General features: G+C 39.8%; 1 protein-coding gene across 2 annotated transcripts; it reads left to right on the top strand.

The window, feature by feature from the left end:
- Window positions 1–3,606: 3,606 nt before the first annotated feature.
- Window positions 3,607–21,980, top strand: LOC121956921 (transmembrane protein 198-like). 2 transcript variants are annotated; one of them, XM_042505370.1, is made up of 5 exons: window positions 3,607–4,273; window positions 18,019–18,260; window positions 18,934–19,509; window positions 20,671–20,748; window positions 20,983–21,123. In XM_042505370.1, the coding sequence occupies exons 2-5, from the start codon at window positions 18,107–18,109 to the stop codon at window positions 21,033–21,035; spliced, it is 861 nt and encodes a 286-aa protein (XP_042361304.1). In that variant the 5' UTR covers window positions 3,607–4,273; window positions 18,019–18,106; the 3' UTR covers window positions 21,036–21,123. The 2 variants fall into 2 exon arrangements, with proteins under 2 accessions (XP_042361304.1, XP_042361295.1); XM_042505361.1 differs by having other exon boundaries at window positions 3,610–4,273; window positions 20,671–20,819; window positions 20,983–21,980.
- Window positions 21,981–22,670: the final 690 nt, after the last annotated feature.

The following is a 22,670-nucleotide window of genomic DNA, read 5'->3' as shown; positions in this document are numbered from 1 at the left end:
TAAAAAAAAAGCACTGTTACCAAAATAGTTTCTCACTGGAAGCTTTGGTTTTGTCACTTTGTTGCACTATATAATTTTTAACACTAGAGGGCGCTTAAATGACATACTCTTACAGTATCTTAGTGCAATAGTCAGTAAAACTTAAATATGTAGACATTTCTAATTTGAACTCTTTTATATTTCTTAAAATATAGTTTTTGAACAAAACTGTAGGTAGTATTGTTCACTGTAGTGAGTGAAGATAGGCTCTGTGAAAATGGAGACAGATCTAAATCATAGGATGTTCATATTTGTCTGAGACTTCCGCAAAGATAACATCAACAAATGTCTTCTGATGCAGATTTCTTCCAACACAGGGATCCTGTATCGTGTGTATGTGTGGAGACTCTGCCTGCAGTCGTCCACGTTTTGCAGCTGTGTCAGAGGTGGTCTCTTGTCCCCACATCTGGACCATGTTAGTAACTTCCTGTCGCAGCATCTGCTCTGCCCCCATCCCACAGAGCCAAGCGCAGACCTGACAGCCAACAGATACTGCTGTGAGTTAAGCATACGAGCACAATGGTAGGTGGGTGTAGTTCATAAAACTAAGAGGTTAAAGGTATATCACTTCCTCTGCACAGAGAACTATCCCAATATGTCTCCACGTGTTAACCTTAACCAGACTTGTGCAGTCTGTAAATTGAATATACAGGGATGACTCATTGTTTTGTACCCAGAACATAAGAAGGCTGGAGGCTGTGTTGTGTAATTGTTAGCAGCATAATACAGTCATTAAATCATGCAAAGTTTAAGTGAATAGAAGCCATGTTTTTGCGAGTGAAAATGAAGACTTGACTTTTCATTTAAAAAGCTACAGAAATGAACAGAAATCACCTCTAAGTGTTTGAGTTACACAGTTTTCCCAGCAAGTACATGTTTAGGTTTTAACACTTTGAATATAATACCTTGGTTAAATTATGCATAAGAAAAAGGTAGTTCAAGCATATTTAAAACTCAAAAATGCAGCCATAGACAGAACTAATGTAAGTCACCTTTAGGCAAATTCTCAGGGTATTGCGTGTCTGTTCAGTTGTGACAGGGGGAGGAAAAATTACATGATTTGTATGTCACATAATTTGTTTCCTCAGAACTTGCTCGGCTTGAACTCAGCATGTCACAACACAGCAAGACGAACAGGGCCTTTCCTTACCGTTGTTTTAAGATGTATGTTAGGTAGTCCACATGGGAAATTTCTGGGAACCTACAAGCTATGGGAAAGTAATAATCTGTCAATAACAATAAATTGAGTCAAACCTGACTGAACAGATCATAAAATGATCTGAATGTTGACTGTAAACACCCTGAACATGGTGACTGATAAACACCTGTGGTTGTGGTTGTTTAACTGTTAGTGTGGTGGCCATGCAGATGGTCATGGCTATAAATAAATAAGTCCCTGTCCCTGGCAAACACACACACACACACAACCTCCTCCTCCGGTAGACCCTGTGGTGCGAATGAAGTGTCTCCTACAGCCTCAGCGCTTGCAGCTGTAGCTCATTCCCAACACAATCCACAGGGTCCTTTGTCACCAGTTGTTACTCTGTAAACACAGTACATTCCCAGCCCTCTTCACTGTCTGACTGTATGAATATGAAAAGGAGAAGAGAATGAGCCAGCTTGTAATATATACAACTTGTCTCTATCATGTCTGGAGGCTACCACTTTCTAAAACAACTCCCTTTAAAAGGGGGCTTAAATATTGTAGTTTTGTAATGGTAAAATTACTGTTTCATTTGGGTTGTCAGGTTGGAAAAAATCGCTCTCGGTAATAGTGAAGTAATGGTAATGAGGGTCATAAAGTCTGCAGTAATAAATTTTACTGAGTGATTTCTAATAAGGGGTCAGCTCCAAATGTTGAGTTAATGATGATGAATTTTAATAGTCTGACTCCTTGGAAAGTAGTATTGATACTGAGTGAATTACCCTGGCAAAATAAAGTAAACAGACTTGAATCACTCTATACTTGTTATTTGTAATGACTTAGAAAATGGACTCTGGTTTAGATGCTCTGCGGTACTTTTACAGAAGGTCAGGGGTCACCTGTCCTTGTGAGTGATTTCTTTGATGAACTAAGAGCTAAAGCAAGTGACGTCCTGGAGGATAAACGGCAAACCAAAGACAACCTGGCAACCCTAAAATGCGTTTGTAATGTTTTAAATTCTCTAGACAGCATCAGTCAGTTGAAGCCGTGATTTAGAACTTTTATGTTTTGTAAGAGGTGCAGTATGTAGAAAACTGTACTGTTATAGATAGTTAGTTAGCACTTAAGCCAGTCCTTATAAACAGCAGTAGTTTAGCTAGTGTACTGTGTTCTCTCGCAATTACGGAATCGTTCATTATTTATAAGAGGGGAGGGGATGGTGCAAAAGGGACGCACCTCAAATATTTTTATATTTTTATTTTACTTTCAATTCTTTCATTTAACTTAAAATGGCCTTATATTGTATTTATTTTAATATTATATATTTGGATATAAAATTCTGTTGGTGTTGCTGGTTTTTGGTGTTGCTTTCATGCACCCATATATTGTAAGGTGTTTCTCTCACGCCTTGTGTGATGATGCCGTTCTTAAGGATTTGCGTTTTGCTCTTGATTGTTTTGGTGATAACCCTCTCTGTGCTGTTTGCTTGTTGCATTGGCCCCATACTTACATTTGGTGTGAATATACAAAAGTATGGTTATTTCCCAGGAAACATTTGTATGTAGGGCCCATTTGCGTATAAACAGGCTGAAAAATAGGCTCTACAAGGGATAGTCCATGGGTTTTATATTGGCCCATGGCATTTACCCACATAGGTGGGTTTACCCAAAGCATCCCAAATGGGTTATGCTAGGGCTACCTGGGTACCACCAAGTGGGTAGGAGCCCAAAAATGGACATCTTATCCGGGGCTCTCCTGGGGAAACCCACCCATGTCAGCAACTGGCATGGGGCCAATGTAAATCCCATGGACAGTCCTACATAGGGTCCATTTCTCAGCCCATTTACTTCCTGCTTTGCCCGACATACAAATATTGACTGGGTTTTGGTGGATGGAGGGTTATGCTTTTTCCCCAAAGGAAAAATATGTGTAGCTCCAGGGAGGGTCATGATACAACAGAGATTTTAGGGCCACTTTGAGACCTTGATAAAAAAAAAAGTCATAATATTACGAGGTAAAAAAACTTGTATCCTAATATTACGGGAATAAAATTGTAGATTTACAACAAACAAAAAAATCACAAGTCATAACAAGAATATAGTTGTAATTTTATGAGAAAAAAAGTTATCCTCCGTTGCCAAGGAAGCTGCCTGTGCACTTGCCTTTATGTTTAGATCCATAATATAATATCCCCTTTCTTGTGAAATTAGAGCTTTATTCTTGTAATATTAGGACTTTATTCTTGGTTATAATAACATGGTTATAATCCTCTGTGATATCATGATAAAAAAAAAAAACATACGAAGTTACACCCCAGCCATCCCCCTTCTTCTCAGATAAATAAAGTACAGTCCCTGAGCAAGTACAGGGCTCGGTGTAAACGTGGCCTACTGCTGTGACTCAGCTCATTATTATTTCCTCTATGTTGAAATGCGCAAATTTCAAAGTAACCGGCGTTAATTGAATGAGTTTATAACAGAGGCTCAGGTATAGCCAGCCAGCTCACAAGAGCGGGGGCCTCATCTGTTGCTGTGCCCCCTCACCCCTCCCTCCCTCCGGGCTCCAACGGCCCAACTGACGACGCGGCGCTGGATGGAGATACAGAGGGGGATTGCCTCGGAGGGAAAAAACTTTTCTCCCTTTGTTTTTTTAAGTGCCGTTTACTTCAGCGGAGAGAAGGGGGAGAGGGGAGGTGTGTGAGGGAGGACCGTTCAGATTTTCCACATAGGAGGAGGACTCGTTGGAGTAGTTTGGTGCGGAGTCGCAGACGCGAACTTCAACGGTTAATTTAGAGACAAAGTTGTGAGTGAGGCACCGCGGAGAATGGAAACCAGCTAACCCTCCTCACGTCGGCCAGGTCCTCGATTTTGAAACAGTTGCATGAGGCAGGGATAGGATAAAAACAATGCCCAAGTTATCGGTTTAGTGCAGTTTAAAAAGAGCCGTGGGAGAAGTTGGGAGAGAACCGGTTTTCCCTGGTACCCTACCGCCGTTTTTGTGTTAGTGAATGGTGGGGTGTTTTTCCTGTTTGACAGGGCCGATTGTCAAGGAAAAGTTAACGTTACAATCGCCGAACACACAGGCTCATCGGTAAGTTCCGAAACTCACTTTTAGTGAAGTAAACACTAATCTTTCTGTTGTAGACCTACATCGCTGGATAACTCCTCGTTTTAAACCGTGGTTGCTTGTTACTGTGTGCCAGCGGACATTTGAATTCTGTTAACTCCGGTCTATGCTTGGAAACAATAGTCACATACTTCATTACCGATGATAATTGATTACTGTTGAGCGACTCAGCCTCAGATCCAGAGTGATCAGAGCCAAACCCTACAGCTGGAAATGTTTGTAATAACACGTAGCAAGCCTGGCCGCTTCCATGGCTGCTCCCCTTTTAAAGCATTTTACACTTGAGGCACATAATGCAATTCATCCCTCAGTCTGTGAGGACAAAGACATGATGATCCAGGATAATAAAGGCTTTATTGGTGTGCACTGAACACAACACTCACATAAAAATCCAACAATACTTTGCTTTATTCAGGACTGGCTAACAACTTTAGGCTTGAAGTTAATTATGTGGAGGTTGTGCTAGTGGAAGATGGTAGGCGGTCTGCAGTCCAAACTGATTTCATTAATTTAAAATCCAGTTATGTGTCATGTATAACATAACACTGACTGACAAATCTGAACACTTAGGGACTGTACTTTATTTATCAGAGTAAAGGGGTGGCTGTGGTGTGATTTAGGTTTTTTAAAAAAATAGCAGATAGATATATCATGACTAGGGTAACAAACCAATAAGCATTTTCCTTAATTAGTTATTAAAATTAGTGATTGATTAATCATCATTTGAAAGAAAAAAACTGCTCATTTTAAACTGTACCAAATGAGTTTTTGCCACAATCAAAGCTCGGTCAAACTTTGATCGATTGAATTGTTCACATCTGATTAATCGATTGTCCATTAATTTTTATTATTCCTAATCATAACCTTCCCTGTAGCTACAAATGTATTGCCTTGAGCATCTCTTAGTGATTTGGAGAAATGCATGACCCTCGCTCCACCATAAATAACTAAATTTCACAGTTTCCGACAATGATAAATGTTGCAATTTTGGAGATTTTTAAAGAAAACATGCCTCTCAAACCCACTTTGTAGGTTTTTGGATTCTTACACTGCTTTCACACTACGAGGGACAATGTAACAGCGTGACCAGCTACAATGTTGCTGAGTCGTCGTCAAAGTGTTGCTCACGTGCTTGTTAACGTAGTAACATTGTCCGAGACTTGTGTGGATCTGCTACTTGCCATTAAGCACCTTGACTGAATAGCATCTTAAGTTTGTGCCTGGTCATAAAATATCTGGGGCCTATTTTGACATCACATTTCGCTGCTCTATTGTATCCCTGAGTGCACCTCAAGTTAGCATAGCATTAGCTAACTAAGCTAAATAATACAGCATCACAGCTAGAAACAAAAACAAGTTTGATGCTTAATTGTGTCATTGTAGAGATGAAAAAAGTTAAGAACAGCTCAACTTTAGTTTGTAGAGCTTCACGCCAGTCATCAGCGACAAGTGTCATGCGTCAGTTTGTAACGTAATGTCACCATCTTCCATTTAAAATGAATAATACAGCCCATTGCTGATAGTGTGAATACAGCATGAGGGTATTTAAAATAAATACAAAATACAACAATTTAAAGTTGCATGGCCCTTTATAATCATTTATAGTGTCTTTGCATAAGTATAACTACATGGAGACAACAGTGATCTTGTATGGCAAACATTTCACGTCCCTTCATGTCCCACGTAGCGTGCAAGAAGTCCTGTCCCTGTGGCTCTGCTGCATGGTGGGAGTGCCTCTTGGGTTTTTGGGCAGTGTGGTGACAGCCTGCAGGTCCTGTCTTTACTGGCGATTGCAGTTTGTAGTTACACCCCCTCAGTGCACCCCCCCATCTACTTGACATACTCTGTCAGCCTGCACCAGATGGTTTTGCCCCTTTGAAACGGCAGAGAGGAAGCCCGTCCCTGCTTTGGGTAAAGAGAGAAGGCAGGAAAAGGGGGTATGAACTGCAGGGGTTGATGAAAGTTTGACTGCATGTGTTGTTTTGCGCGGTGCCGTTTAATTAGCGCAGACGCAAGGGTCTCATTCTTGTCATGTCTTTGTTACTATAATATTTCAACAGCATGCTGACTTCTCCTACCTTCAACGATAAAACGCACACAAACCTTATTGAAAATTCTCTAAGCTGCTTCTAGGAGCGTGGTGTTGGGGAGAGAGTGAGCACAGTAAGAGCAGCTGACCTGCACAGCAAAGTAGGAATTCCCATTTTATGGGGACAAGCTTTAATGTGAAGTTTGGGTAATTACTGTGTTTGGATCTGCTTTCTTCTTTAAACACAAGCAGTCTGTTTTCCCCTCAAGACAACAGGGCCATAGACTAAGGTTTATTCCTTTAATCAAGGCCTTGGCTGGCTGTTTTACCGGCTAAAAAGATGAACTTCATTGCTCCCTATAGTTACTGTTGCACAATGTAGTCATTCTACCAATGATATACATCTACATCGGCCCTTTTCTGACCTGGAACTGAAACTTATCTATGCTCTTTTTCAAAGCCAGACTGCATTGACAAAAACTGTCTTTTTACCTTGCTGAATAGGGGAGCTGCTTGTCTCCCACTCCTACGATCAGTAGTTTGTTTTTGTGATTTGGTGAATCCAAACTATCCCTTTAAAATAAAGCCTGCTGACTTACTGAACAGATGTTTGATATAGTTTGACTGTTGGTTAACACAGCCCAAATGACCTACTTTAAATAAGAGTTTTCTCAGTTTTTGGATTCCTTGTTCACTGTGGAAGCATTCCAGAAAAACAAAGTTCTTGAGAATTTGGTGTGAGTAATAGATATACAAATGGTCATTTGAGCAGAGAAGTTGTCCTTTAGGATCAAAGCCATCACAAATACTGTTGCATAATGACACTTTTGGGAAATGATTATTTAGGTGAGTTTACCTCAGATTCTTTAGAATTGTTGGGTTAACACCCCGGCTCTGTCAGGCCACATGATCAGGCTTCTTGTGTCTGTCCACATGTACTGCACATGGGCAACTGAGGAGTGACTCTAAATGGCTAGTCATTTTGAATAAGAGCAGTGTTAAGGAAGAGCAATGCTGTGTAACGTATACAAGAGTCATTGCTCTGGTTAATCTAATATGGCGACTGCTGTGCTCTTTGCCGGTCACTTTCTCTTCTAGAAAAAAAGGTTTTGTGTCTTTGTTGTTTTTAATTAAGTCGCTAATGTCAGTACATTTTTAAAACACCCAACCGTAGGTATAAAAATCATCAAATGCAGTTGATCTTGTCTTCCTATGCTACTACTAAATAACTAACTGTAAGAAGAAGGGATATGGCTGTCTGAGCACCAACCTGTAGTTAGACTCAGAGATGGAAGGATTGAGAGACTCTTGGGTGCAAGAAAAAGCCCATTGTCACATGGAGACCACATAAAAACTGATACCAGTCATTTTAAAACATTCATCCATACGCTACTTATAGCACTTTAAACACTGGTTATAGTTATGACATGAGAGGGGTGATGAGTTGGCTTGGAAAATAAAGGACGCACAAGATATTTTAGACTCGTGAGATCGCTGTAGGAGGTACAATTATTGTCAAGTGGAATTTGACAAAGAGGGTTAAACGGCTACTCTAAATGATAGAGCTGCAGGGGAAGTGCTGCAGACATACTGTATATAGGCACTGCACGGAGGTCTGAACCACAACTGCGTTACCACTTTTGCAAAGCTATCTACAGATGATCACGATTCAGTTAGTGGCCTATTTAATTTTACTTTCAGCTTTCATCTCAATTATTATCCCGATGGAAATTTCATGTACAGCAGGCATCAACACACAAAATACATAAAGGATAGCATTAGAAACAAATACAGAAGCTCCTCAGCTCCAGCAAAAACTTAGATGCTCCTAAAGTACTCAACCAGAAACTGAAGTGGTTTAAAAACAGCACAGTAAATAAATAAATGCATGGTCAAGTCAAGCAAAGTACTGTGCAGAGGCAAAAGATAAAATACATAGTGTAAATGAATAAATAAGTAATAAATAATGCAGGTGTAGGATGTAAAAACTTTCTCAGCCAGATGCATATAAAAGACAGCAAATTACGCCAATAAATTCAGTGTGTCAGTGGCAACAGGGATAAAAGAAGGTCCGGCACACCTTGTTTTTGTTCTTGGCCTTCTGAAACGGCAGCCAGGGGGAAGGATATCAAATTCTACTTTGGCAGTCTGTCTATGAGAGGCTTTGTTTCTTGGACACCAGGTCCCTATGAGAAGATTAAAAAACATAAGTTTCATAAGAGCTAATCAAAGTTTTAATACTTTAAAATAATATCATGATACCCCACTGACATGTCTCCAGCTCAGCTTCATACCTTCATACATGTGGTTTTCCACACAATCATTTCTTTGTAGCGGCCTGCCACAATTAGAACATCTGCCACCGCAAAAACATTTTCATATTTTTGGAGCTTGACCGTTTATTTGAAGCACTATTGAAATATATATACTGTTTGGTTATTCATTGCACTACTCTCGGAGCACAGAGCATAGTCTGGGCACAGATGGAGCAGCAGAACGTCTGGTACATTAAATGTGAAACTTAACTTCATTCTGTTGGGTCTAAAAGTTTGCATTCACTCGCAGCAGCTGCTCCTCTAATCTATTGATCTGATCTGATCTGATCAGCTCTGAACACACTTACAGATCAATTATTCATCCTGCGAGTCACAAACTGATGCTGAGGAAAAAAAGTACGCATGGAGAGCTATGCCTGCACTGAAGTAACAGACAAAAACCTCCAAATTTAGAGAGGGGACACAGAATGATACAAAGAGACATGTGCATTTTTTGCAATGTCTTGCCCAGGGACACTTTTGCTCCAGGCCAACCCTTGTGTTCTTCTGCAGCATATATTATCTCATACACAATGCCATACTGTCATGCTCTCGCTAGCATGTGGACATTAGACTCCACCACACCGCCTACTAAATGCTGCTCTCCACCACAAACCCTAATAGAGCGTTGTGGTAGTGCCCCTCCTTGCTGTACACACTATACGCCCTCCTCTGCTGCTTTATCACATCACCAGCTTACTGCAGCATGTCAAGTGTTTCCTTGGTGGCTGATTATTAGTCCCTGCTATGTTAATGACCATGTGTATTTCTGATGTACAGTACATGCATGCACCATCGACATGTGACTCTTCAAAAGGCTCCTTATTGCGTTTCTGATCTTTTTTCATGCCTCTCTTTATAAGTAGCTCTCTGCATTTTTTAAGTTGAATGGCCTCTATTGTTTAGAGTAAAGTCAGGCATGAGAATGAGAGATTATGAAGGGAAAAGAAGTTAGATACGACTCATGAAATATCGGGGAAATTATTTGGCAGTGAGAATTATTGACTTGATTGCAAAAAGGAGGCTTCGGTCAAAGTCATACAACTGCCAGTGAGATTTTAACTGAAATGTTGTCACTTGAACAGCTGTCAAGTGAATTTCTACTAAATAAAGCTATTAAGCACATTAAATATTGCAAAATTATGTGAGTGTTAACTCTCAGTTGTGATCAAGATGTTGGAATTCTGACTGTGTTGTGTGAAAAATGAAGTTGGCCGGGTGGATTTAGCCAGCTTTGGGAGGCAAATAGTTTTGCATAAAATTCACAATTTTGGAGACTCTGTGGTAACAAGTATGTGGATTGTGAGGATTTAAGTGGTTTAAGTTTTTTTTTTAAGTTAACATCTTTTTTTTCTTGTGAATTTTTGGTTTGAGAAAGATCCATTGCATCCACGTGCACATTCTTGTGTTACACCTTGTCAGAGAGCTGCATTAAAGCCTGTATGTTGGTCTGATTGAGATGACTTTGGGGTAAGCAGCTGATGATTATGGAAGGATCACGAGATCTCTTTGAAAGGTTGCCTCAAAAGAGGACAGACCTCAGTATTAAAATGAATAAGGTATAGTTACATCCTAGATCCATGCAGTGGAAAAAAAAAGTTCTGTTGTTATTTCTGATAAAACCTGGCCCTAAAATGACACGTAAGCATTAAGAAGTGTAAAGCTGTAAATGCAGTACTTAATGGACCCACGATGCAATGATGATTCACTTTGATACAGTTACGCAAGCCACATGCGAAAGTTGTCAGACATGTGCGTGCAAAAGTAACACATGAGTCACACAAAGAGAAAGTTTGGTCACACTTTGGAGCTCGGCAGTGCATCTGCAGGTCCTTCGAAAGTATTCAACTTGAATTTGTAGTGTTTTAACTGACACATTTTATGTAATGTATTTTTTTTACCTCTTAATTTCTTTTTGTCACAGTAAGTAAAGCTCTCCTGCATTTCTGAAGTTACAAGTATTTAATTAAGCCTACCACTGAACCTGACAATTTCTTTTTATGTCATATTTGCACTTACCTGTTGGCAATGTAGTTTAAACTTACTCACTCTAATAACCATATCCTTACATAAAACCTACTTCTGCACGGCACCACATACTTACCTTAATACTTACTTGCAATGCTTGAGTAATGCTTGAGTATGTAAAATATGATTTTTTTATGATCTTTAAATTGTTTTTATTAAAATATGCCTTTAATGTTGATAAAATGGTCTTGAAAAGGTCTTTAAAAGCAATACATTTATGTATGATAGGCCCTAACTGTAGACACCCTGCTAGGGCACAAGTTGAGGCACCACTTATCTGTTGCAATGCTCTATGGCTTTTTTTTTTTTTTTTTTTGCTTTTTTTTTTTTGATATCTTTATGTGTTTGTTTATGCTTGCATTTTTAGTTTCTAAACTGTGAGGAAATGTGACTGAAAGGATAAATCTGGATTAAAAAATACGCAGACTTCTGCTCAATTAAGATGACAGGAGTGTGATGTACGCGTTAATGTGACAGTAGAGACATGAGCAGCTGGTATTGATGTGTCGCTGTAAATTCTGCATAAATTTGTAAATTTCACACATTGATGATCAGCACATCATTGTGGTGTGAATATGGCTGTAAGCAGCTCAGACCAAGAGTGTGTGGATCAGAACTAGAAAACCTCTGAGTGCTTTGTTCATTATGCAAGTCGCACACCAAGCACAAACTCTGCTGCAGAAATCGTTTCTGTCGTGTAAGCAGAGACACAATGGCAAGTGTTATATGTAGATTAGCCTGCGAGCCAGACAGATTACAAGCTTGTTTTCATCATATTGCACGGTGGCCTTAAAGTTCCTGCTGTTTTTCTACTACAACCAAATCTCTCAGGTCCAATTGCATGTGTTCCTAACTCCCTCACCAGTGCAGCATTCTAGCTGCATTTTGTTTCTCAGTCCCACATTCTCCTTTGAAATCTAGGCAGTGTTATTGAGGTTACTGATGATGATCCAACTTTTTGTTCCTGTCTGCTTCGTTTCACCAACACAAAGGTCAGTTCCTGCTGAAACTTGATGTTCCACTTCCTCATCTGGTCTGAGCTTCCTGCAATGGAGAGGCAGGAAGCTCAATAGTGGCCCATATGATGTCTTGCTCAATATGATCCAGAGTGAAAGCAGATGTTGACAATGAGCATACATGTATCCATCTTTATCCAGTTTTATGCTTAGCACCGTATGGCATCCATTTTAATAACCCCCACTGTGACAGTTAGCTTTATTCCAATGGTTTCTTGTCTCAGTCTTCCAGCTGGTTTGGGTGTTCAGCTGAAGGTGGCATGATTTATGGCTGCAACTGCAGAGCACAGACCCTGGTGCATCTCACATTCTTGGTAGAGTCTTCCAAGTGAAGTTGTCAGACAGCCAGGTCATAACAGTGCAGGTTTTCAGCTACTCAGCTGGCCCATGCTGTCAAGTTGGAGAAGTACTCGCAGAATCCTTGGCTGTGATCACACACGCTCACCCTTTCATTAAACACACCCGAATTAGCTATGTGGGGAACTTGTATCAGGCCCTGCCTGTTTCTCAGCAGCTGAGCACTCAAATCTGCAGTACTCAGTCCCCCGCAGTGTTTGTTCAGGGGGAGTATACTCTTTGGCAAGGGCAACATAATATTCCTATAGCTCATCTGTAGCTGATGCTCATGGTGTCTAAATGCACAGTTCCAACTTACTAGTAAAAAAGTTTGACACTTTCCAAGCCATTACTAATCAAGTTAGTCCATGTTATATAATAGTTGCTTAATGTTTTTGCCTCAGTCGGTTGGTTGGTCCACTGCTTTGGTCCAACTGAAATGTCTCAACCGCTGTAAAAATAATGGAAGAAGCTCCTGTGATGTAGCTTGGTTTGTAGACTTGCATTTTGAAGCCTTGAGTTTGGCATTACTGCTGTCACATTTTGTTTTCTTTGAGCCAGAATTTACCATATTTGGGGAAGAAGCAGTAGCGAGTAGTGGATCTGACTGAAAAGCAGAGGACACTATCGGAAGACAGCCTGCCACTGAAAGCAGCCTGCCCTTAATTACGCTTAACTTTAGGCCTTAATCAAATGTAAACATTTGAGTTATTTAAAAATAATAGTAATAATAATAATAATAATAATAATAATTCGTCCGGCTTAGTTGTCATGAATGGGGAAATTGGCCATGGAGACCTAAACTTTTTTTTTTTTTTGTACTAGGCTGTAAAAATGGTTATTTCTGCTGTAATGTAGGGCATTTTACCTTTGGGGTCTGTTGGGACTGACCCACTCTTGAAATCAGACTCAAGTGGCCAATAGAGGAACTGCAGTGTTTGGCACTTCCATGTTGGCTTCATTTTTCATCCCTGGAGGTTGTCGCTTGGAGCATCTATTGAATGGATTTCCATAAAATTTTGTATGGATATTTATGGTCCCCAGAAGTAGAATCCTAATAAGTTTTCATCTTACACTATCAACAGAACTTCATTTGAATTTGTCCAGTCAGTGATTTATGACTGAAACCTGAAAAATAAATGGCATTCCCAATCATCTCAGCTGTACTTTTTGTGTACTGATATGCAGATTTTAGTGTCCTAAAAGGCTAAGCCCAGGTAAACTCATGTATTAGCACTGACACTGTGACCATGTTAGCATGCTGATTATAGCATCTAGCTACAACTAGGAACAGTGTCACAGAGCTGCTAGCATCACTGTAGACTTTTACTCCACATTTGGGATACTAGGTCATTTTAAAAAAAAAATTCTAGTGCAGATAGCCCCCCTTCAGTCTAGGTGTAATTCTCACCTGATTGCCATAGCAACGCTGCATGAAACTGCCATCATCTTCAATGCAACACTTGTTGAATCCCTTCATCAGCAACCAAACACATTTCTAATATTGGCTCAGCTAGCTTGGAATTTCGACTTAGGTTGTACCAAAAAATGTACCAAGTACTATCCACAGCTTTTGCAAATAAATATCCAAAACAGAGCAAGTTGAGCCATGCTGTATGATGCAGTGGAAAAGCGGCTTTAGTTGTATTGTGTTATATTGAACTAGTTGCCAAGCGATTTTAGCTTGTAGAAAATGCAGCAAGCATTGGGAGATTTGGGGGCCTCCAGAGAACTCAGTCATTAAGACAGATAGGTCTGTCGCTAGTAAGGACCCCCTTCTTCCATCACTCACCAGCCCTCTGAAGGAAAATACTTGGCACCCATCTAAAAGCAAACACTCGGGATCTACCAGTCTCCTTGGTGCTCTCAGCCATCTTTATGTAGTCTCTTTTCTGTCCGCATGATTTCCTCTGAGTGCCACTAGAGGTCACAGCATGGGCCTCAGAGTCTTTGTTTTGCCCCATAATGGCTCTATTCTCCCACGGCAGCAAGGACTTCCAAGCCTGCTAGACATAGGACACCATTGTGACTCACGGAGGGGTAACATGAGGCAGAGACATGGGTGTGTGTGTAGAATTAAGTAAATTACTGTTTCAGTGGTGTTGAAATATTAACCAGTTCACACATTGTGCAAGAGTTACTGGTGAACCAAAAATGAGTTGTTTCACCAATTGAAATAAAAGATTAAACAGCAACCAAATAAAATATATGGTAGAAAGAAGGGACTTATTATTTTCTATTAGCACTAATGGTGTATTATCATGGTTTAACTCAATTCAGTAAGCCAACCACAAAACACTCATTGAAGGTCCTGGCTTACTAGAGGCAGCAGATGAAGTAGTGGGAATATCTTAGTGTCCAATTACAGCAATTACTGTAAAGTTAGCTCCTGTGTTATTATTTGATCTACCCACAACATCTTATACAAAGCTGTATTTAAATTTGACACGCAGTGTTAAGAACGGGAGATATCAAATCACTTTTCTGTCTTGTTTCTTTTAAAGATAAAACTACGTAAGTATTAAATAAGCTTCAAATAGACCTTTTGATATTAAAGTGGTGAAGTTAAGCGAATTATGTTGATGTACTCTGCTTCAAAAGTACATGATGCAGTTTGTTAGAAGAATGTGTTGCACCTCATCTTTGTTTAGGTTTCATATTTCTCGCAAGAAGAAAATTAATAGGCAAAAGGTCACAGAGCAGGTAAATAGAGGGAAGGCTTTAGAGCTGAGCCATTCACAAAAAGCCTTACAAAAGAAGCTCCCTGCAGCTGGCTTGTGCAGGTGTTTCATATCCAAACCAGCCAGGTGGCCTTATTTTGCATTTGCGTCATATTAGACAAATGCTGACTAGGGCAAAATGCTTCGGGGCAAAGCAACAGCAATAAACAAGTTCAAGTTTAACTGCTATATCTACTGAAGTTTTTTGGCTTATTTTTAAAACATAAATACCTTTAAGGAAGTGTAAATTAACATTTTGATTGTTCCATATTACTTCTTTTATTCACATATGACTGAATCAAGCAAATAAGCTTCCTGTGTCAGTCAGTCCCTTTTCTAGTCTCTTTTGCTGCTCAGGGTCATCAGGTTGTTGGAGTTGGAGTCCCCTTTAAATGGGCAAGAAGAGCCAATCTACTGTATAACAAACCATCTAGACTACTGCAAATCTTAGAGTTAAACCTGAGTGTCTTTAGATGTAGAGGTAGTCCTTACAGATATGGAGAGAATATGAGAACTCCACACAGAAACAGCCCACACTGACGTGCTGCCCCGACCCCTTATTTTATCCCACAGTAGGGTTTGGTTCTTTATTTCAAGTTGGCCGCGGTAACAAGAAGATTATAGCCTTGACTGTATACAGAAATTTCTCCAGCAGTTCTTATTTTGTTTGAGAATTAAGATTTTGTTGTGTGTGTCTAGTTTAGTTTTTGTCTTGTTTTAGTCAACAAAATGTCCCCAACAGTTTTCCTCATGGCATTTTCTTCACCAGCCTTTCACTGATATCAAGATAGTTTGTACACTAGTTCATATATTTTGATTCACTAGTCAAGTAAGAAAAACATTAAAGGTGCTCTATACAACATAAAGATCATCAATATAGCCGCAAAACACTATTTGCCATGCAAAGATATAGTGAAGTAATGTTATCGGGAGCTGAGATTTAAGTCACATTTTCCGGGATGCCCATTAGCTCGGCTGCGGGTTTGACTCCAACCTGCAGCCCTTTGCTTTATGTTGCTTCACTCTCTGTCTCCCATTTCTCTAAAACCTGTCCTCTCAAAGGAAGGGAAAACCCGTCAAAATTATATATTTTTTAATAAGTCTCATTTTCTGTGTGCATGTGTGGTAATCTGAGCTTCTCTGTTTTTTGTTGTGGTAGTCAGTCTGGCCCTGAGTGCATGTTTGTTTATGTAAGACCCTATGTGTCTATCCCACTGGTGTTATTTTTTCCCCAAGCATGTTCTGCCTAGTCCAAAGCACACTAAGAAAAAAAATGATGCATCCCACTAGCTAGCTAATTGCCTCCTTACTGCTGATAACACCTTCTCAACCCACAGTGGCAAGATGGTGTCATTGCAGAAGCATAACGCCCACCTCAGTTAAAACCATTAACTTTGTCAGCACTGCCATTAAGCTGTTAACACCAGTAGCTGCTAGCACCATTAGCTGGTAAACCCTTGCTCAGCCACCTCCATGTTGAGTGTCATGTGCAGACAATCAGACTCTGAATAATAGATATGCTCTGAATGTTGCAGACAGCTCATTTAAGTTTGTTGCAAAGTATTGAAACTGATGTATCAGTAGTCATTGCAATTTGTGCTATGTTTATTATATATTTATACCGTACCCACAGCAAATTATTTTTCAGAAACAATGTGCATATTATCTCAATTTCAGCTATAGACATATATCAAAAGTTTTGATGCACTTTATAACCTAAACAAAACCAGTCTTCCGACCAACAGGCCACAGACACATATTGAAAACAATTTGTGTCCTCTCTATGGGCGAAGAAATAAGACGTTGCAGTTGTCACTGATGGAAAGCAGAAAGAGTGAGAGAGGGATAGGTAATGAAAAGCTGCAAGTGACTAAAGAAGAAAAGAAAACTTTCCAGTGGACTCTCATTTTTTCCATGTAAAGTAATTCATAGGCAGGACATACAAATTACACAGTCCTGTGTCTGAGAAAAAGAAGAAACAGATGAGGCACATTTCAGTGTAAAAGAGGAACTTGATTCAAGGCGGGGGAAAGTTCCAGTCCTAAGAGGAGAGGTAGTGGACAGACAGGGCGGAAAAAGAAAGATCTGGCAAGCAGGGAAGGAATAAAGGCAGGGGCGACTGTTCCTGACTGTTTGTCTCAAGTAGAAAACGTGACTGCGCTGTAATCGGATCTCGGCTGTGGTGAGATCATACAGGAGGTCTGCCAGCAGCCTCAGAAAGAGCAGTCCACCCATAAGCCTTTAGCCCCACTGCAGCCCTCTGTGGCTCTCTGCAGGCCTGTGAGCTCAAATATCATATATAATTTGTCAAGGGTAGTAGTTGGTCCTAAAATTACAAAGTCAGTGGAGGTGAAATGACAAAGAACTACGAAAGAAAATGTTTTTAAGCATAGTTTTGCATACCTGTTGATAACAAGGTGGGCTTAATACTTTAGTATACGCCTGCTGCTGTCCAGTGAGAACCCTGTAGCTCTAAATTTGGCGATGTTTGTTGAATTTTGTTTTGGATAAACTACAATGGATCAAGTGTTCCTTTATGAACTGAGAAAACGTCCACATGTCTTATGCTAAATAAACCATTTCAAGGATTGAAAACGGGGTTACTGTGTTTAGCTAATGCAAAGTCAACATTATGAGTATGTTATTTTCCCAGTATGGCAACATATTTTGCTCTGTAGCAATTTTCAATGTATTTATTGTGTCTACTAGTTGTTATCATTATAAAACTGTTAATTAACAGTATGTGTAAATATTTTTAATAAGCAATGGTGCCAATGGGGTAATATCATTTAAAAAATTACTAAAAAATTAAAAATGTATTTAACATGAAACCAAAGTTGCCAAATTACTAACAGAAAATATTGCTCCCTCTTGTGTAATTCTAAAAACAGGATTACTTTAAAATCTGATAAAGTAAAACCAGTTACTCTCCCTGATGACCGACCACTTACAACTGTCAGAGTTAATCATGACTCTAATGATTCAGCGCGAGCAGAGATCAACAGGGGTCCTGGCATATGGACTATAGACCGTGAATGAGCAGCCTGTGTGAACGCCGGGGTATGCAGGATTGCACTGTGTTGCATAGCTTTGCGTGTTGAGTCTTTGACAGCTGCACATACAGAGTAACTAGAAAGAAGTCACAGTTGATTTAAAAATTTCTCACGTCACATTTACCCCTGGACTACTTTAGTGTTCTGTGAAATCAGGACACAACGTACTTTCTATATTTATCAATAATTCATAATTTCCTCTCCTTTCACAGTCAGCAGAGCTGCTCAAGATGGACTTGAGATAACGCCACCAGAGGTGCAACCCTTTACCCGATCTCCAGCCTCCCACATTCACACAGAATGGCAGATCTCACCGGGTTGAGCCCTGAAGCGGCCGGGGCAGGCACAGCCGAGGTCGACACCTGTAGTTTGGAGATAGACAGGAAATATGATGTCATCCCTGCCGTCATCTGCTCCATGTGTTGCCTGTTTGGCATCATCTACTGCTTTTTTGGTACGGACCCCTGACGACTCACAGACCTTGACATCGAGGAACCTGAAACTAAATGTTTTTAGATGACAGAACACGGCATCAAAATGCCCCTTGTAACTGTAAACTTGCTCCACAGTCTTTAAATATAGTCAAATCAATATGGACTGTGTGGAAGCACATTTCTGCCAAGTGATGAAAAAAGACCCTGTAAGTCATTATGATGAGAAACTCTTTCAAAATAATGACTAAGTATTTCTAAAATAATGACTTAGTATCTCAAAATGACAGTATCATTTCTCATTTTTAGATACTAAGTCATTTTTTTGAGAAAGTGTCACATTTTGAAATAATTGTAATATAATAAAATGATGACTTAGTGTCATAATAATGAGATTATTTCTCAAAAATGTCATTTAGTATCCCAAAATAATGAGTGTCTGAGGCAAGTGAGTCTTTTTTGTAAGAAAGGTTTTTATTGTAATGACTAACAGGATCTTTTTTTTTCATCACATTGGCAGGAATGAGCTTCTATAGTTTCTTATAAATAATCATTCTGATTGTATCTGTCCAGAGTTACTTTGTTGAATTTATACCTTTTGTACTTTATAGACATATAAAAGGACAAATGCATATTCGCTGATGCTTCCAGCTCCTGAATTCTCATTCTAGATCTCTCGTGTCTCTCCTCTTTTAGGTTACCGCTGTTTCAAAGCTGTCATGTTCCTGTCCGGTCTGATGTTTGGCTCCGTCATCATCTTCTTGCTGTGTCACAAGGAACATGTGCTGGACACCCAGCTGAGCGTGGAGGCCAGCGCAGGTATCGGCCTCGGTATCGGCCTGCTGTGCGGCCTGGTCACTATGCTGGTGCGAAGCGTCGGCCTCTTCATGACCGGCCTGCTGCTGGGCCTCCTCCTGGCTCTCGCCGCCCTGCTGGTCACTCACCAGTTCTACACTCCTACCACAGTCTGGGTCCCACTGGGTGCACTTTTGGGAACAGGCATGCTGTTTGCTGTGCTGACACTGCAGTGGCAAAAGCTCTTCACCATGCTCTCCACGGCTGTTTTTGGGGCAGCTATCATGACTGTGTGTGCCGATTACTTTGTGGAGATGCTGGTTCTGGCCACGTATGTGTATGAATGCTTGCGCCTCACACCCGGGCAACCTCTCTGCTGGTACAGCTGGGTCATTCTTGGCATCTGGCCCGCCCTCAGCCTCATAGGAGTACTGGTCCAATGGAAACTGACGGATGACAGCTTCTCACACACTGAGGGTAAGGAAAAAATATGACAGTTTGACGAAGTGGGAAGTCAGTTCCTATTTTAATTCAAGACCGGAGTAAAAAAGTTGTCTTAACAGTTATCAAGTGACTTAATCCTATTACATCAAGTGTAGGAGTAACATTTAAATGTGACTCAAGCTATCACAGCTATGATGAGAGCAGGAAAAGCCAATCAAAGACAAAGGTCTTCTCAGTGAAATGTGATTGAAGGGAACAACTTGTTAATTCTTCCATTCACGTTGTTCGTTAATTGTGCGAGATCAGTTACGGTCCATGCACCCATCAACATTAGACTGACTGCCTCATGTGCTGAAATAATGTGCGACAATAATTGGTGTCCCTCATCCCGAGACATCATCTGAAAGTGGAAGTTTGATATGTGAAAACCGTTTGTTTATTTTATGTTATAAATAATACATTTCATATCCCCAATGATAACAGGTTAACTTTTATAGTTTCTCAAGTAAACAAACACAGATTTCTAGAGATAATATAATTTATTCAGGGAAAATGACTTTCACAGTATAATTATGGAGAACCTCAAAATGTGTGCCTGGCTCATTTCATCACATCTGATTTCAGCCTTCAAGATCACAGTCATGACTTTCAGAGAGGATTCATAATTGAGCTTTGATTGAAGTACACTCAGTGGCATTGTTCAGTAACGGGTACACCTTGATCTGATATTTTCAGCTTAAATCAGTCAATAGTTTTCATAACACCATCTATACATGCTGGCATGACACTCAAGATCTCTGTCAATAATTAAAAGTATTAGGAGGATCCGACCTTTTTCTTCTTGTGATAACGGATAGATTATCTTTTTATGTAGAGATGACTAAGCTGGGATTTTGGAAATAAGTTAGTTTTCTCATGATAATAAAAGAATACTGTACAGCCATTCTCTGTTTCCAAAGTTAGGAGTAAAAGTAAAGGGTTTTTTACTTTTATCTTTTACTTAGGTCCAAAATTTTACCTTTAGCACATCGATAAGTAAAGGCCAGATGTTTTAAGTTTGTATTTAATAGATACATTTTTCTACCACTAATGTATCTCATACTCTGTCTAGAATTACTGTGATTTGTTTAACGCATTGTTGTTGCGTGTTGTGATGTTTAAAAGCTGCCTTTGAATTTCCCCTTCTCCTTGTAGTTGTTATCAGTCGGAGACAGAAGCGAGTCCAGCTGATGCGGATTCGAGAGAAGGACGCCAAGAAGCGACAGCAGGCAGGTGGGCAGGAAGGCACGTACCGCCGTAAACCCACCCCAGTGAAACGTTATGCTGGGGATCTACTAGCACCGGTCAGTGTCACCCAACATGGCGTGTGCTGTAGATACTGATTGTTGTTTTTTTATGGCATCAGTTATACCTTAAAAGTAAGCCTAACTGATGCCATAAAATTCTTGTCAAGTTGACACCAATATTTTTGTGTGACACACTCATCTCTTCCTGTGCTGTTTTCAGAGCTATCTGCAAAGTCTGCGGGACAGACAGATGGGCACAGGCACTTCCCTTAGCAGCCTGGGCACCGCCAACCACACCATGATCGACTTGGACTATGACACTGGCTCCACTGCGCCCCTTACAGCTACGACCCCAGTCGTCAGGGTCTGAGGTAAACAGAGATAAGAAGGGACTATTTAGAGCTCTTTGGTTCTCTAACTGTCTTCCTAACATAGAGTAGAATCAACAGACTGCTCCCCTCAGCTAAGGGTTTATTCTGCCCTCAAACTGATTTGGAGCGAGGATTTGTGTCAGTCCTGCGTGTTAGAATGCTGCTCTTTGGGGAAAACTTTGAGGTGTCACCAGTTTGTTGACAGCTACAACATAACCACTGCGTTTCTTAGAGAAACACTCAAAAACAGATACTAACAAATTAAGGTCCTCCATTTCCTCTCAGCATGTATGAAATACATAAAAAAGCAAGTACGAGCCTCAAAACCAGATGTGTGTCTTTTGTGAATTATGACAAAGCAGTTTGTTTGACATTACATGTACTGTACTTAAAAACGTTAGTCATTGCCATGAAGTGTTGCATTATTACCTGTTATTACCTGTGTGCTCATAGGATTTGTGAATGTTTATCATTAACATGTATTTTTTTGGATGGAGTTTGGTGAGAGAGTGAATTATGACTTGCAGGTGGATACATGGAGTATGACAAAGTGAAGCAAAATAAAATAATGCAAATAAAAACTGTTTCCTGTCAGAATAGGTGAAGAATTTAGACTGTTGTGTATGCCTGTGGAGTAAACATTTTTATAATTTAATTTATACAATGACTACAGTAGGGTTGAAAAAAGGACATAAAAACAAAGCATGTTGTTGTTAATTTGTAGATTTTTAAATAATTATCCATTTTGTTGTTTCAGTTTTGGAGGGACAATGCACTTGTTACCTGGTTGTGTACATACCTGTCAATAGAAATTTCAAAATCAATAAATGTGTTTGATACAAAACCACTTTTTACTTGTTAATTGAGTCAGATCATTTATTAATTAATTATATATTAATTATATGATAATTTATTGTACAGTATGATGAAAAAACATCACTAAAAGGGAAAGTATAGTATGTCGAAAAAAACAATAAAAAAATGTCAGTATAGTATATTGAAGAAAAAAATCATATCTCAGTATTTCATGTCGAGAGAAAAAAAAATCAAAAAATTGTATTTTAAATAAACTTCATGAAAAAAGTTAAAAAAGAAAGGGGGCGACTGTGGCTCAGAGGTAGTGTGGGTCGTCCTCATATTGGAAGGTCGGCGGTTTGATTCCCGGCTCCTCTGGTCAACATGTCAAAGTATCCTTGGGCAAGATACTGAAACCCAAATTGCTCCCGATGCTCCATCATCGCAGTGTAAATGCATATGAGCGGTTACTGAGTAACAGGTGGCACCTTGTATGTAGTCTCAGCCACCAGTGTGTGAATGTGTGTGTGAATGGGTGAATGTGACATGTAATGTGAAAGCACTCTGAGTGGTCAAAAAGACTAGAAAAGCCCTATACAAGTACAGTCCATTAACTATGACATTTTGGTCAAATTTTGAACTGCATATTATAAATTTTGGACAACATACTATACTATGACATTTTGGTCAAATTTTGAATGACAAACTACACTATGACGTGTTTATGACATTTTGGTCAAAT

The sequence above is a fragment of the Plectropomus leopardus genome, chromosome 2 (genome assembly GCF_008729295.1).
Source record: "Plectropomus leopardus isolate mb chromosome 2, YSFRI_Pleo_2.0, whole genome shotgun sequence".
Taxonomy (NCBI): Eukaryota; Metazoa; Chordata; class Actinopteri; order Perciformes; family Serranidae; genus Plectropomus; species Plectropomus leopardus.
This window is presented reverse-complemented; position numbering and strand designations above follow the sequence as displayed.